The 17222-nt window shown below is 41.2% G+C and overlaps 1 protein-coding gene across 2 annotated transcripts in view; it reads right to left on the bottom strand.

The window, feature by feature from the left end:
- The window catches only part of CLPX (caseinolytic mitochondrial matrix peptidase chaperone subunit X), a 42723-nt gene that overhangs the window by 13425 nt on the left and 12076 nt on the right, over window positions 1–17222 (bottom strand). The window contains exons 4-6 of one of the 2 annotated variants that reach the window (XM_017851176.1): window positions 7298–7452; window positions 5019–5178; window positions 3016–3057 (exon numbers count right to left, since the gene is read on the bottom strand). In XM_017851176.1, the coding sequence (XP_017706665.1) occupies window positions 3016–3057; window positions 5019–5178; window positions 7298–7452 (357 nt within the window). The remainder of the gene's footprint in view (window positions 1–3015; window positions 3058–5018; window positions 5179–7297; window positions 7453–17222) is intronic. The other variant, XM_017851177.1, reaches the window with a different exon arrangement.

Genomic DNA, 17222 nt, shown 5'->3' with positions numbered 1-17222 from the left:
CTCCAGTCCGGGCGACAGAGCGAGACTTCGCCTCAAAAAAAAAAATAAAATAAAATAAAATAAAATAAAATAAAATAAAACAAAACAAAACAAAACAAAATAAATAAATCTTTATTCTCACTTTCTCTTGGCTGAAGGAAAGATTATCCAGATTTGGAAGTATTCAGATTGTTCTTGGTTCTTAGCATTTGAGTACCTATCATCATAACACACTTGTTTATATTTTCTGAATTTATTTTTACTTTTTCTTTTTTTTCTTCTCTTTTTTCTTTTTTCTTTTTGAGACAGAGTCTGTCTCTGTTGTCCAGGCTGGAGTGCAGTGGTGCAATCTCAGCTCATTGCAACCTCCGCCTTCTGGGTTCAAGTGAGCCTCCTGAGTAGTTGGGATTACAGGCACATGCCACCACACCTGGCTAATTTTTGTATTATTAGTAGAGATGGGGTTTTGCCATGTTGCCCAGGCTGATCTCGAACTGCTGACTTCAGGTGATCCACCTGCCTCAGCCTCTCCAAGTGCTGAGATTACAGGCATGAGTCACCGCACCTGGCCTAAATTTTACTTTCTAAGAAATTGATTAAGAAAACCAGACTTTCCAATGCATTATTATTTTAATTAAACTGACAGAATAATAGTTCAGCAGACATATCTATTATCATGGTCCTACTCCATCTGGCTGTCACTTTCAAACTATCTTCACACTTAAGGTAAAGCATTATTCTATTCATCAAAAACAATAAGCATTCCATAAACATCTGGATTAAACTGTGCTACCTTTGAGGGTTAATAATTAGGGAATAATTCACAATGTTGTGCCTCATTATAATCCACATCAGCCAAGAAAACCCAGTCTGCTGTATGGGGTTAGTTAAATTGTCACTAGCAAAGTACTTTTTAAAATTTCAGCAAAATCTGGTTAGCGATTATGATAACATAGGAAGGGGCTTGGGTTAAGTTTAGCTCTGCCCAAAGGGGAAAAATGATTTAGATGTAGCTTCAGATAAGCGAGGCCAGCAGGTGCTTGTCATTCACTCATTCTCTCTCTCTCTATCTCTCTCTCTCTCACACACACGATTTAGATGAGTAACTGAACAAAATTGCAAGAGGCATATTAATTACAGTGGAACCACGTAATCTATGTATTTAACTTACTTAATGATTTAAGTTAAAAAAAGAAATAATTTAAATGATACAGATGATGTCTATCATCTCATTTTATGAGTATGTGCCTTACAGTAAACTTGAGACAACTCTCTGATTCTCTCAGTTAGTCCCTGTTTGTGCATCTCTCACTTTGTAAGCATAGCTCTCTAAAATTAGGACCACGAGCAAGCAGGCTAGTGTAGTAGTTAGCTGCACAGAGCTCACCAGCTGTGTGGCCATGGATAAATTACTTAAAATTTACGTGTTTCAGTTTTCTTATTTCTAAAATGGAGATAAAAATAATAGTTTCTGTCTCATGGGTTTAGGGGAGATTAAATGAATATATGCAAAACACTTAAGAACAATACCTGGCAGATAGTTTTATAAGTGTTACAGAAGAATCTGCGATTATTATTACCATTTCCCTAGTGTTTAATTATTCACACAACATAGCCTTTAAACGCAAACGAAGTATTTCATCTGGTGCTCAACTTAAACAACATTATATTCCAAAGATGGAGAAAAAAAGCCAATTGTGTCAGTCCTCCTAAAAGCTGTATGTTGGTCTCTAAAATTTTACTTCCAAAGGGACTTACAAGAATTAATCTTATTGTACATGATTTTGGTCCGAAACCCTAGACCAGTGTTAGGGTCTAACACCCTCAGCCAGTGTTAGTTAACAACCTAACTTTAGAACTTAAAATCCCACATAAAACACAACAAAACTGCACGACAATAAATTTAAGCTTTTGAAGTATTTGTTCCTAAGTCAATCTTTTACATAAGTTCTTAAATACTGTTACTTGTTAACATTTAAATAACATTGAATCACTACATATATTACATGACATGTCTTTCAAAATATGGACTACAGACTTTCTTTACTAATTTGGTATAGTTTCACTAGCCATCAACACAGTTTATGAGTATGGTATTGACTGCATATCAGAATATATTTTTTCATTATGAAATATAAATTACATATATACCTAAAGGCTATTATTTAGATCTTACATTCTTATATATAATCTAATTCTATTGCACTTACTGTATTTTTTAATTTTACCATGCATGGTATAATCAGTATTTCCACAAATTTAAAAATAATTGGGGATAATGTAATGTTATTACATGTGATAAATGTCATGCCCAAGTTGGTACACAAGTTATATTCTCATGGCTCATCCTATATACATTACACTTCAAATAGTGGATATATAATACTACTTGGTTCAAAGGCAAATGTAAAAGTATCAAACTTAGCTAATTTTCTTTATTTCAATTACTAAAATAAAAGGCCAGGTGAATCTTTCTATGACACCTCTGGAACCTCTACCCTCAATGCAGCAACTAACTCCACCTCCAAAGGAATAGGTCCAAAGGAATAGGTGGAAGATATCAGAAGGGCCGGTCTCCTTGGTCTATCAAGTCCTTCCACACCCTCCATCGGACCATCTGATGCTTTTAGGGGCAATCCAGGGCTAGAAACAGTGAATTAAGGCTTACTCATAATTTGTAAGACTGTAAGTTTCATAAATACCAAAAAAGAAACAGTGTGGTTTCTGGCAAAGAGTAGCTAGAAAATAATCTGCCTCCCCCAAATTCCTGTGACCCACAAGAAGCAGGCCAACTCTAATTGTAGTTTGATAGAAAAAATAAAAAATAACCAAACATATAGAAATTAAAATTAGTTATGAAAAACTATTCCAAAGTTATTTATACCATGTATGATAAACACATTTAGATAATATGTATCTTTCTTGGTAATACACAAGCAAATACATACATGTCTATCACTGTTACTGCTGAAACACTTCACTGAAATAAATGTCAAAAGGAAGAATGATTACAGAGGAGGACCTGAAGTCACTTACTTGTAAATCTGTACTCATCCTCCCGTCTTCTTATTTCTAACTCTAAGAAAGAGGATGAAAATATTACATATTTGTTTACCTTGGGGGAACAAACAATGAGTATCCCACCTCCTGTCCTCTTTCAAATATATTTAAAGGATGTGTTCACTAACATTTTTCAGCTTTTCATATTAAGAATCTATATGCTATATCTTTTCTATATTAAAACAAAACCATGCATAAAGATGGCTGCCCAGTTGCTAATATTCATATTTGTCAAATATATAATTGATATCTACTGTAAAGGTATAATAACTTAAGTCTTTAATAAGAGTTTAAGCCCCTCATGCTATAAATACTATAACCATTTGCTCCTCCAGCACTTAGAATAGCTTAAATATTTATTTATTGACTGAAGAAAACAAAAAAGTTTTGCCACATAACTATCAGTGCTATTTGGACCTTATAAAAATGAAGATTTCAGGCCAGGCGCAGGAGTTCAAGCCTATTAATCCCAGCACTTTGGGAGGCTGAGGCAGGTGGATTGCTTGGGAGGTTGAGGTGGGAGGGTCACTGGAGCCTGGGAAGTTGAGGCTGCAGTGAGTTGCGATCTAGCCTGGGTGACAGAGCGAGACCTTGTCTTGGAAAAAAAAGAAAAAAGGTTCTAAGTCTTCCATTAGTTATAATTTATACTTTCTAAAAATAAGTGATACCATCACATAACTATTTTGCAGTTACGTGATGTAAGTTCAACAAGTGAACAAGTGTCTTCATTGATATACATTTAGTTGCTACTAAAGGCTATCAAAGATAATGCAGATTTATAAATTTAAGTACTTAGCAGAACTCCTTCACACTGTACAGTGATAATTAAAAGAATCTAAAATGATGGAATGTAGGCCTAAATCAGAAATCAGGGCTGTCTGGCCAACAAAACAAAAAATTAAATATTTATATTTATTCATAATTGTTTTAAATAAAATCATTCTATTAATATACATTATTGTCCATAGTAAATTGAGATTATACAGTATATTCTCAGTAAATTGTCCATAGTATATCTCATTATTGTCCATAGTAAACTGAGATTATACAGTACTGGTATATTAAAATCTACCCTTAATAGAAATTGTACTTTGAATCACTTACAAATTTGCCCTTAACCTTAATACACTCTGTAGCTAGGGCCCAAAGAAAAACGGGTGCTGGATATATTAACAGTTATCATCTCCACATATCTCTGACACAGGCAAATGAAATTCTGTATCCTGAACCCAAGAGAACCAAGTTGTACAGAGCATTGCTAAGATCCATTCATGGGGAACTAGTTGTGGTGAAATCTATAATTCAAAAATGATGTCTCAATCTCTACCCCAGTGGCTTTCAAACATTTTTTACTAAGACCCTCAATAAGTAGTATAATTTTCTTTGTGACTCAGAACCCATGCACATATAACTGAAAATGTAAGGTTTTTTTTTTTCCTTTTTTTTTTTTTGAGATGGAGTCTTGTTGCCCAGGCTGGAGTGCAGTGGTGTGATCTCGGCTCACCGCAACCTCTGCCTCCCAGGTTCAAGCAATTCTCCTGCCTCAGCCTCCCAAGTAGCTGGGACTACAGGCATACGCCACCCCACCCAGCTAATTTTTGTATTTTTAGTAGAGACGGGGTTTCACCATGTTGGCCAGGCAGGTCTCGAACTCCTGACCTCAAGTGATCTCCCCACCTCAGCCTCCAAACATGCTGGGATTACCGGCATAAGTCACCATGCCAGGCCTAAGAAATAATATTTACCTTAACTATAAGTTAATGTGTTCTGATATTTTCTATTCACATCTATCAAATTTTTTTAAAACACTGTTGGCAACCTACCAAAATGATTTCATGACCCACTAATGGGGAGTAACCTGCACTTTGAAAAATGCTGCACTATATAAAAAACATTTTAAGAAGAAAGTGAGGAGTTACAAATAAAGATTACTTTTAAGCATAGCAATCTCTATTTAGGTCAATTATCAAAAACGCTACCTCTTGGTGTTAATGATGTCTGCTTCTCAACCTCTGCTTGCTGTCTCAGATTAGCGGGGATATTATTATATATTCTCTTATAATGATTGTACACAGCAACTGAAAGCACCTTCTTAGCAAATGACTGGCCAACAACATACTTGTCGAGGTAGTTATAAATCTGAAAAATGATTAGGTATGAATAATTTAATATGAGCTATTATAAGAGCACACACATTAAAAAGTTACATACTAAGCATACTTGCTTACAGTTTTAAATCTGAACAAAGACTCTCATTAAAAACAAAATGACAATACATTACATAGCAGTGCTTCAGAGGCCCGCAACACTAAATGAACAAAAACACAATTCATTTGTTCTCTAGCTTAACAAAGTATCACTGTGTTATGCTAATTTCTATTCTATAAACAATGCTATCAATCTTTATTTTTTAATAAAAAATTAAATTTAAAGTAACTTAGAATACATACACATGCCACCATGGGTCTAAAAGCATCAACATTAATGTAAATCATTAAAATAAATCTATACCTCTCAATCAAATGAATAATATTCTTCACAAAGATAACATATTATAAAACTACCCTTTTCAGAAACAGGCATTATATAATCAAAAGCCATTATACTATCAGTATCCATGTGTTTTAATACATTTAGTTTTTTCTTAGATATTAACTTCAAAGCTACTCATTTATCTAAATGAGACCCTAAAACTGTATTCTTACTATTTTTTTAAATTTTCTAAAAATACATTTTTTTCTTTTTTTGAGACAGGGTCTCACTGTGTTGCCCAGGCTGGTCTTGAACTCCTGGGGTTCAAGCGATCCTCCTACCTTGGCTTCCCAAAGTGCTGGGATTATAGGTATGAGCCACCGGGCTCAACCCTAAAAACTTTATTCTTAATAGTAGCTAAAGCTCTTATTCTACACTTGGTTATTGCCAACAGCTTGGAACCTGGGGTAAATTTTTTATTCACCAGAAAGTGAAAAGAAATGAAATGGTTGGTGAATTAATATTCACCAACTCCTGCCGGGCATGGTGGCTCACGCCTGTAATCCCTGCACTTTGGGAGGCTGAGGTGGGTGGATCACTTGAGCCCAGGAGGTGCAGACCAGCCTGGACAACAAGGCGAAACCCTGTCTCTACAGAAATTAGCTGGGCATGGTGGCACACACCTGCACCCAGCTACTGTGGAGGCTGAAGTGGGAGGATCACTTGAGCCCAGGGAAGTTAAGGCTACAGTGAACCATGAGTGTGCCACTGCACTCCAGCCTGGGCAACAGAGTGAAACCCTGATTAAAAAATGAATAATTCAAAAACTCCTGAAAATAGTTAAACTGCCTGGAATTTTAAGTCAGATGTCTGAAGTCTACACAAATTCGTACAGAATATAAAGTCCAATATATTTTCCATTTTTTTAATGACAAATTCTTTAGTTGTTGACCATATACTTTTTTTATAGTTTTAAACACCTTTATTCCTTACAAATTATACCAATGACATTAAATCTGTCACAGCACATTTGGAAGTAGAGACAAATGCACTGCTATCCAAACACAGTAGAAGAAAGATACACTGAGGCAAAGAGAAATAATCTAAGTGTGCAAACATCTGAGACACAGCCAGAAGGCACACAGCCAGGGTACAAGGGTTCCCAGTTCTCAAAAAGCACACATCAAGTACCCAATGGAGCTGGTGGTACATTCTGTTACGTTTCACAGGACCAAATCACACTTGGCCTGAGGCTTCTAAAAAGAGTTCACACCACCAAAGCCACAGTGCTATACAGAGCAGTCCTGGCACACTGGCTATGAAAAAACTACTCGCTTATATTATTAGACTGAAGGCTGTTTTACCATAAAATAGACCAATTTAAGGGAGGTAATTATAGGTTTTTTTTTTTTTAAGGCTAGTCAAGTGGACCAGCCTAGGCTAGTGTTATTTAAGGGTCCAAACGAACAAAAATAAATCAAAACTTGCTTGCTCTATTGAAAAGATATTATTTCAGATTAACTTGGTATTAACAAGTTAACATTTTAATAATTATCTAGCTACATTTCACTGCTACTAAATATAGTAATCATAACATGGGAAAAAGCAACAGACCCCATATTTAAATTCCAAAACGCAATAACAATTTAGCCACATACGGTCCATATTATGAACCTGTAATACTTGTTCAGATACTAGTATTAGGATTCAATGTAAACTTGGGAAAGGGAAGCAATGGAATCTTTTCAAGATAGAATACTTGTAAGACTGAGCTTAAGACTTATACCTTCTTAGGGGGAGGTGGTGGTTTCTGTTGGAATGCCAATTTTACAGCTTCTGCTGCTGATTCAGGTTCTTTAATTATGCTTTTCTTTGAGTCTGCTTCAGATAGCACAACAAAAAAATGATGACATTTTTCACACTTGACAAAACGGGTGGATGCTGTAAAAGAAAAGAGGTAAGTAGAGTGAAATAAAAAATAATTCCAATAGTGTTTAACCTTAAAGACTCCACTGTAAATGAAAGCTATGCACGTGACAAAAAGTAGACTCACTATTCCATCTACTTGCCACACAAACAGCCTCATTTATATATGAAGTATACTACAAAGATAGATGAGTTCAGTCAACTACCTTTTGTTCATTTCTATTAGGTTCTTTCATTTTGTGACACACTTCATTAAAAGATTGGGTGAAATTTTTCCAACTTTCCATTCACTAAAAAAGATTTTTTTTTTCTTTTGGAGATGGAGTCTCACTCTGTCGCCAGGCTGGAGTGCCAGTGGTACGATCTCGGCTCACTGCAACCTCTGCCTCCTGAGTTCAAGCGATTCTCCTGCCTCAGCCTCCCAAGTAGCTGGGATTACAGGGGTGCACCATCATGCCCAGCTGATTTTTGTATTTTTAGGAGAGACAGGATTTCACCATATTGGGCAGGATAGTCTCGGTATCCTGACCTTGTTATCTGCCCACCTCGGCCTCTCAAAGTGTTAGGATTACAGGTGTGAGCCACCACACCTGGCCCACTAAAAAAGATTTTAAAACCTCTTGAGAACATGGAGTAATCATCTATTTTTTTTTTTTTTTTTTTTTTTTTTTTTGAGACGGAGTCTCGCTCTGTCACCCAGGCTGGAGTGCAGTGGCCGGATCTCAGCTCACTGCAAGCTCCACCTCCCGGGTTTACGCCATTGTCCTGCCTCAGCCTCCCGAATAGCTGAGACCACAGGCGCCCGCCACCTCGCCCAGCTAGTTTTTTGTATTTTTTAGTAGAGACGGGGTTTCACCGTGTTAGCCAGGATGGTCTCGATCTCCTGACCTCGTGATCCGCCTGTCTCGGCCTCCCAAAGTGCTGGGATTACAGGCTTGAGCCACCACGCCCAGCCGGAGTAATCATCTATTTTATAGAAATACTTGAATGAACAAACTAAAAGTAAAATACAAGATTCATATATTTTTCCAACATTATAAAAAATTTCAAACATACACAAAAGTTGAAAGAGAAATCTATTTTAACTCCTAAAAATGTAAAAAATGTGTATTCTTTACATTCTCTTAAACCCATTAGCGTTTTTCAGGCATGGTGGCTCATGCCTGTAATCCCAGCACTTTGGGAGACTGAGGCAGGTGGATCACCTAAGGTCAGGAGTTAGAGACCAGCCTGGCCAACATGGTGAAACCCCATCTCTACTAAAATACAAAAATTAGCTGGGCGTGGTGGCAGACACCTGTAATCCCGGCTACTCAGGAGGCTGAGCCAGGAGAATCGCTTGAACCCGGGAGATGGAGGTTGCAGTGAGCCGAGATTGTGCCACTGCACTCTAGCCTGGGAGACACAGCAAGATTCCATTTTGGGGGGAAAAAAAAAATGTGTGTGTGTGGGGGGGTGTATATATATATATAAAATTATTTCGTATCTTTATTTTATCTTTACTCCACTAGTTCCTATTTCTGATCAAAAAAACCACTAAGAAACTAACAAAATACTGCTTTCTCAGTCATACTGATTTGATTTAAAGATAATCAAGCAGCCTTTGAAAGCAATACAAAGGCAGTTTAAAGTGAGGATAAAAAGAGTTTCTCTTTTTTCTTTAAAAAATTTTTGGCTGGGTGCAGTGGCTCACGCCTGTAATCCCAGAACTTTGGGAGGCCAAGGCTGGATCACGAGGTCAGGAGACCAAGACCATCCCAGCTAACACAGTGAAATCCTGTCTCTACTAAAAATACAACAAATTAGCCGGGCGTGGTGGTGGGCGCCTGTAGTCCCAGCTACTCAGGAGGCTGAGGCAGGAGAATGGTGTGAACCCAGGAGGCGGAGTTTGCAGTGAGCTGAGATCACACCACTGCACTCCAGCCTGGGCTATAGAGTGAGACCCCGTCTCAAAAAAAAAAATAAATAAAAATAAATCTGTGGATACACAGTGATGAGTTCATGTCCTTTGTAGGGACACGGATGAAGCTAGAAACCATCATTCTGAGCAAGCTATCGCAAGGACAAAAATCCAAACACCGCATGTTCTTACTCATAGGTGGGAACTGAACAGTGAGAACACTTGGACACAGGAAGGGGAACATCACACACCAGGGACTGTGATGGGATTGCAGGAGAGGGGAGGGATAGCATTAGGAGATATACCTAATGTAAATGACAAGTTAACAGGTGTAGCACACTAATGTGGCACATGTATACATATGTAACAAACCTGCAGGTTGTGCACATATACCATGGAACTTAAAGCATAAAAAAAATTTTTGTGGATACACAGTGGATGAATACATTTATCTTTTTTTTTTTTTTTTGAGACGGAGTCTCGCTCTGTCGCCCAGGCTGGAGTGCAGTGGCTGGATCTCAGCTCACTGCAAGCTCCGCCTCCCAGGTTGACGCCATTCTCCTGCCTCAGCCTCCCGAGTAGCTGGGACTACAGGCGCCCGCCACCTCGCCCGGCTAGTTTTTTGTATTTTTTAATAGAGACGGGGTTTCACCCTGTTAGCCAGGAGGGTCTCGATCTCCTGACCTCGTGATCCACCCGTCTCGGCCTCCCAAAGTGCTGGGATTACAGGCTTGAGCCACCGCGCCCGGTGGATGAATACATTTATAAGGATTTCTCAATTCCAATGGATCAGCTACAGAATATCCTGTGTTAAAGGTGATTTATTTTTCTTTTCTGTTTTTTTTTTTTTTTGGAGACAGGGTTTTGCTCTGTTGCCCAGGTTGAAGTGCAGTGGCATGATCACTGCTCACTGCAGTCTTGACCTCCTAAGCTCAAGCAATCCTCCCACCTCAGCCTCCTCGAGTATCCAGGACTACAGGCACGTGCCACCTCGCCTGCCTACTTTTTTTTTTTATATATTTTTGAGACGGAATTTCTCTCTGTTGCCTAGGCTGGAGTGCAGTGGTGCGACAGTGGCTCATTGCAAGCTCTGCCTCCCAGGTTTACGCCATTCTCCTGCCTCAGCCTCCCGAGTAGCTGGGACTATAGGTGCCTCTCCATCTCCTGACGTCATCCGACCTCCTCGGCCTCCCAAAGTGCTCGGATTACAGGCGTGAGCCACCGCGCCCGGCCAAGGCCTGTCTACTTTTTAAAATCTTCTGTAGAGACAGGGTCTCATGATGTTGCCCAGGTGGGTCTCAAACTCCTGGACTCGAGTAACCCTCCCACCTTGGCCTCCCAAAGTGCTTGGGATTACAGGCGTGACCCACTGAGGCCAGCCTTATCTTTCTTTTCAAAACATGGTTATAGGATGTTGGTGGGGCCTAGTGGCTCACGCCTGTAATCTCAGCACTTTGAGAGGCCAAGAAGGGTGGATCACTTAAGCTCAGGAGTTCAAGACCAGCCTGGCCAACATGGTGAAACCCTGTCTCTACTAAAAATACAAAAATTAGCTGGGCATGGTAAGTGCCTATAAACCCCGCTACTCAGCAGGCTGAGGCAGGAGAATTGCTTGAACCTGGGAGGTAGAGGTAGCAGTGAGCCGAGATGGTGCCCATCGTGCCCTCTTATTATAAACAAAATAAATAAAAATAAACATATGGTTACAGGATGTAGACATATGGATATACATTTTTTTTTTGTTGTTGAGATGGAGTCTGGCTCTGTAGCCCAGGCTGGAGTGCAGTGGCCGGATCTCAGCTCACTGCAAGCTCCGCCTCCTGGGTTTACGCCACTCTCCTGCCTCAGCCTCCCAAGTAGCTGGGACTACAGGTGCCCGCCACCTTGCCCGGCTAGTTTTTTGTATTTTGTTAGTAGAGATGGGGTTTCACTGTGTTAGCCAGGATGGTCTCGATCTCCTGACCTTGTGATCCGCCCGTCTCGGCCTCCCAAAGTGCTGGGATTACAGGCTTAAGCCACCATGCTCGGCCTTTTTTTTTTTTTTTGAGACAGACTTTTGCTCTTGTTGCCCAGGCTGGAGTGCAATGGCACGATCTCAGCTCACCACAACCTCCACCTCCTGGGTTCAAGTGATTCTCTTGCCTCAGCCTCCCAAGTAGCTGGGACTACAGGCATGTGCCACCATGCCGGGCTAATTTTGTATTTTTTAGTAGAGATGGGGTTTGACCATGTTGGTCAGGGTGGTCTCGAACTCCTGACCTCAGGTGATCTGCCTGCCTCAGCCTCCTGAAGTGCTGGGATTACAGGCGTGAGCCACTGTACCCAGCCACTCTTTTTTTTTTTTTTAAGAGCTGGCGGCTTGCTGTGTGTCCAGGATGGCCTCAAACTTCTGTTCTCAAGGGATCCTCCCAACTCCCAAGTAGTTGGGTTTGGACATACATGCTTAACTCAGCCTAACCCTACTAATGGTAACCAGGGACCTCAGAAAGCAATTTGGTAGAGAATGTCTTATAGATACAGGTGGCAAATACAAAGCTAGTATGTCTAAGTAATACATTTTTGTGTAATCCAACTAGAAAGAACGGCAGAGAAAAAAAAAATTTCATGGAATTTTTTTTCCTTTGGGACAATTTTAAATACAAATTTACATCTATCCACAGATTATAGGAAAAACTGCACCAGCAAGCACACCTACGTCCTTACAAACTAAATGAAAGAAGCAGACAATTCCACATTAAAAAACCAACTTTAGGCTGGGTGTGGTAGCTCAGGCCTGTAATCCCAGCATAGTGGGAGGCCGAGGCAGATGGATCACCTGAGGTCAGGAGTTCGAGACCACCCTGGCCAACATGGCAAAACCCCGTCTCTACTAAAAATACAAAAATCAGCTGGGTGTGGTGGCGGGTGCCTGTAATCCCAGCTACCCGGGAGGCTGAAGCAAGAGAATCACTTGAGGGTTAGTCGGGAGGTAGAGGTTGCAGTGAGCTGAGACCAGGTCACTATTCTCCAGCCTAGGCAACAGAGTGAGACTGTCTCAAAAACAAACAAAACCACTTCATTATCAATTCAATCAATTCTTGTGTTTCTGTTCTTCTTCTTCTTTTTTTTTTTTTGAGACGGAGTCTCACTCTGTTGCCCAGGCTGGAATGCAGTGGTTGCAATCTGGGCTCACTGCAAATTCTGCCTCCTGGGTCCAAGCAATTATCCTGCCTCGGCCTCAGTAGCTGGGTGCACGCCACTACACCCAGCTAATTTTTGTACTTTTAGTAGAGACGGGGTTTCACCATGTTGGCCAGGATGGTCTTGATCTTCTGACCTCGTGGATCTGCCCGCCTTAGCCTCCAAAAGTGCTGGGATTACAGGCGTGAGCAACCACGCCTGGCCATGTTTCTGTTCTTAAACACAAGACTAATTAAAAACACATTCTGGGCCGGAGGTGGCTCACATCTATAATCCTAGCACTCTGGGAGGCTGAGGCAGGTGGATCACTTGAGGTACGGAGTTCAAGACCATCCTGGCCAACATAGTGAAACCCTGTTGTTACTAAAAATATACAAATTAGCCGGGCATATTGGCTCGTGCCTGTAATCCTAGCAACTGGGGAGTTTGAGGCACGAGAATTGCTTGAACCTGGGAGGCAGAGGTAGTAGTGAGCTGGGATCACACCACTGCACTTTAGTCTGGGCAACAGAGCGAAACTCGGTCTCAAAAAAAATTTTTTTCTTGGAAAAATTCTAATAGCAAATTTTAAGGAGAGGTTTCATCCATGTTTCGTATTTACTGATCACGTGTAAATGCTTACCTAAAGAAAAAGATCGGCCGGGCGCGGTGGCTCAAGCCTGTAATCCCAGCACTTTGGGAGGCCGAGACGGGCGGATCACGAGGTCAGGAGATCGAGACCATCCTGGCTAACATGGTGAAACCCCGTCTCTACTAAAAATACAAAAAACTAGCCGGGCGACCTGGCGGGCGCCTGTAGTCCCAGCTACTCGGGAGGCTGAGGCAGGAGAATGGCGTGAACCCGGGAGGCGGAGCTTGCAGTGAGCTGAGATCTGGCCACTGCACTCCAGCCTGGGCGACAGAGCAAGACTCCGTCTCAAAAAAAAAAAAAAAAAAAAAAAAAGATCAAGCTATTTGAAGCATCTGTGACTAACACAAGCCTAAGTAAATAATCACCACTTCTCATCAATGGGAAAGATAGTCACTGCCTGTATAATGATGAGGAACTAGTTTACAATTGTTACTGATGGTAAACAGGGCAAAGACTAAAGGGCAGAGAAGCCTCTGATCTAGTTCAGGCAGTGTGACAGGAAAATCTGGCCTGAGAGCACAAGTACAAAATATTTCTCTAAGGAAATTAGGTCAAAAGGAAAAGGATTAAACACCAACAAATCACATTCCTCTTTGCTTATTGTTGAAAGGTTGCTTAAATTTGACTTGAATATTTGCAATACAATTTTACATTGACATATTTTCAACATATCCCTAAAATTCAAGGATTCAATGTTATTTATCAAAACGCTATTTTGGGGAAAAAAAATACAAGCATTGCAATGCACTTTTTTTTTTTGAGACAAGGTTTCGCTCTCGTTGCCCAGGTTGGAGTGCAATGGCACGATCTCAGCTTACCACAACCTCCACCTCCTGGATTCAAGTGATTCTCTTGCCTCAGTCTCCTAAGTAGCTGGGATTATAGGCATGCACCACCACGTCCAGCTAATTTTGTATTTTCAGTAGAGACGGGGTTTCTCCATGTTGGCCAGGCTGGTCTCGAATGCCTGACCTCAGGTGATCCACCCGCCTCAGCCTTCCATAACTGCTGGGATTACAGGCATGAGCTCCCACCATGCCCGGCCAATTTTCACCATGCATTTTCACTCCAAAAACAAGGGGGAAAAAATCTAATTTTATTAAGTTACCAGGAGACAAATTCTTTCCTTTAAACAGCTACTACAAGTATCCTATATTGCTTTATATAAAATTTTGTTGGTTTGGGAGGCTGAGGTGGGCGGATCACAAGGTCACAGGAGTTCAAGACCAGTCTGGCCAAGATGGTGAAACCCCATCTCTACTAAAAATACAAAAAAATTAGCCAGGCGTGGTAGTGGGCACCTGTAATCCCAGCTACTCAGGAGTCTGAGGCAGAAAACTGCTTGAACCCGGGAGGTGGAAATTGCAGTGAGCCAAGATTGTGCCACTGCACTCCAGCCTGAGCAATAAATGAAACTACGCTTGGGGTGGGGGGCGGGGAGGAAGAAAGACAAAGGATTTAAATAGACACTTCTCCAAAGAAGACAGACAAATGACCAATAAACGTGAGAAAAGATTAACATCATTAGTCATTAGGCAAATGCAAATCAAAACTACAGTGAATCCCCGGAGGTAGCACAAAATCCCAGCACTTTGGGAAGCCAAGGCAGGAGGATTACTTGATCCCAGGAGTTCGCGACCAGCCTGGGCAACATAAATGAGACCCTGTCTCTGGGGTGGCATGTGCCTGTAGTCCCAGCTATTCAAGATGCTGACATGGGAGGACAACTTGAACAGAGAAGGTAAGGCTACTATGAGCTATGATTGCGCTACGGCATTAAAGCCTGGGCGACAGAGTTTAAGACCCTGTTTCTAAAAACAAAATCAGAAGAGGCCCATGATGAGATACCACTTCATGTCCACTATGAATAAAGAAAGGTTGGGCACAATGGCTCATGCCTGTAATCTCAACATTCTGGGAGTCTGAGGCAGGAAGATCACCTGAGGTCAGGAGTTCGAGATCAGCCTGACCAATATGGTGAAACCCCGTCTCTACTAAAAATACAAAAATTAGCTGCGTGTGGTGGTGGGCACCTATAATCCCAACTACTTGGGAGGCTGAGACAGGAGAATTGCTTGAACCTGGGAGGTGGAGGTTGCAGTGAGCCGAGATTATGCCACTGTACTCCAACCTGGTGACGGAGCGAGATTCTGTCTCAAAAAGAAAAAAGAAAGACAAGTGGTAAAAAGGATGTGGAGAAACTGGAACCCTCATATTGCTGGTCAGATTGTAGAATGGTACAGGTGCTATGGAAAAGAGTTTGGCAATTCTGTAGAAACTAAACAGTTACCACATGACCCAGCAATTCCAATCCTAAACATATACCCAAGAGAATTAGAAACATATGTCCACACAAAAACTTGTACATAGATGTTCACAGGAGCATTATTTAGAACAGCCAACAAGTAGAAACAATCTAAATGTCCATCACCTGGTGAATGTCTAAACAATGAAATATTATTCAGCCACAAAAAGCAATGAAATATTGATATATGCTGCAACCTGGATAAACTTTGAAAACATTAAGCTAAAGAAAAGAAGGCTGATATGAAATGCCACATAGCATATAATTACATTGTATGAGATACACAGAGTAGACAAATCTATTGATAGAGAAAGTAGTTAATAGTTAACAGGGCTAGGAGGGGGGAAGGGTGGAGAGTGACTAAGGGCTATGGAGTTTTTTTCTGGGATGATGAAAAATGTTCTGGAATTAGATAGTGGAGATGATCATTCGACCTGGTAATATCTTTTTTTTCTTTTTGAGACAAGACGAAGTCTTTCTCTGTCGCCCAGGCTGGAGTGCAGTGGTGAGATCTCAGCTCACTGCAGCCTCCGCCTCCTGGGTTCAAGAGATTCTCCTGCCTCAGCCTCCTGAGTAGTTGGGATTACAGACGTGCGCCACCACACCAGGCTAATTTTTTGTATTTTTAGTAGAGACAGGGTTTCACCGTGTTAGCCAGGATGGTCTCCATCTTCACACCTTGTCATCCGTCCACCTTGGCCTCCCAAAGTGCTGGGATTACAGGCGTGAGCCACCGCTCCTGGCCTTTTTTTTTTTTTTTTTTTTTTTTGAGACAGAGTCTTGCTCTGTCACCCAGGCTGGAGTGCAGTGGCGTGATCTAGGTTCACTGCAACCTCCGCCTCCCGGGTTCAAGCAATTCTCCTGTCGCAGCCTCCCAAGCAGCTGGGGATTATAAGTGGCTGCTACCAAGCCCGGCTAATTTTTGTATTTTTAGTAGAGATGGGGTTTCACTATGTTGGTCAGGTTGGTCTCGAACTCCTGACCTCGTGATCTGCCCGCCTCAGCCTCTCAAAGTGCTGGGATTACAAGTGTGAGCCACCGTGCCGGGCCACAACTTGGTAAATATTTTAAAACCACTGAAGATGAATTGCATGGTATATGAATGATGATATCTCAAACAAATTTTTAAAAGGAAAGGACTAGGCCCACATGTACAGCTGTCCCAAGGCACATGTAGGAGACTAGTTCTAGGACCACCCACATATAACCAAATCCATGCATACTCAAGTCCTGCAGTTGGCCCTGTGGAACCCACATATATGAAGTTAGCTCCTCATATATGCTGGCCATATGTGTCTGGCCAAATAAAAACTAGGTATAAGTGGGCCCGAGCAATTCAAACCCACTGTTCAAGAGTCAACTGCATTAACATACACAGCTCTCAAAACATTGTATACTGAAAACAAGCAATTTGCGAAAATATGAATATGCTATTTATACTTTAAAAAAAATCACAAGTTCAATGAAGATATGTTATAGAACTTTAGCTCCATCTGTAAGGGTCTATTCTTTTCTCATAAAGGAGGATGGATATATGCATTCCTCAAGTCATTAAAAATACAAAAAAGGCCGGGCGCGGTGGCTCAAGCCTGTAATCCCAGCACTTTGGGAGGCCGAGACGGGCGGATCATGAGGTCAGGAGATCGAGACCATCCTGGCTAATACGGTGAAACCCCGTCTCTACTAAAAAATACAAAAAACTAGCCAGGCGACGAGGTGGGCGCCTGTAGTCCGAGCTCCTCGGGAGCCTTAGACAGGAGAATGGCGTG

Source organism: Rhinopithecus bieti, unplaced genomic scaffold (assembly GCF_001698545.2).
Source record: "Rhinopithecus bieti isolate Rb0 unplaced genomic scaffold, ASM169854v2 scaffold_31548, whole genome shotgun sequence".
Classification (NCBI taxonomy): Eukaryota; Metazoa; Chordata; class Mammalia; order Primates; family Cercopithecidae; genus Rhinopithecus; species Rhinopithecus bieti.
Note: the sequence above shows the minus strand (reverse complement) of the source record. Positions and strands in the feature narration are given on the sequence as shown.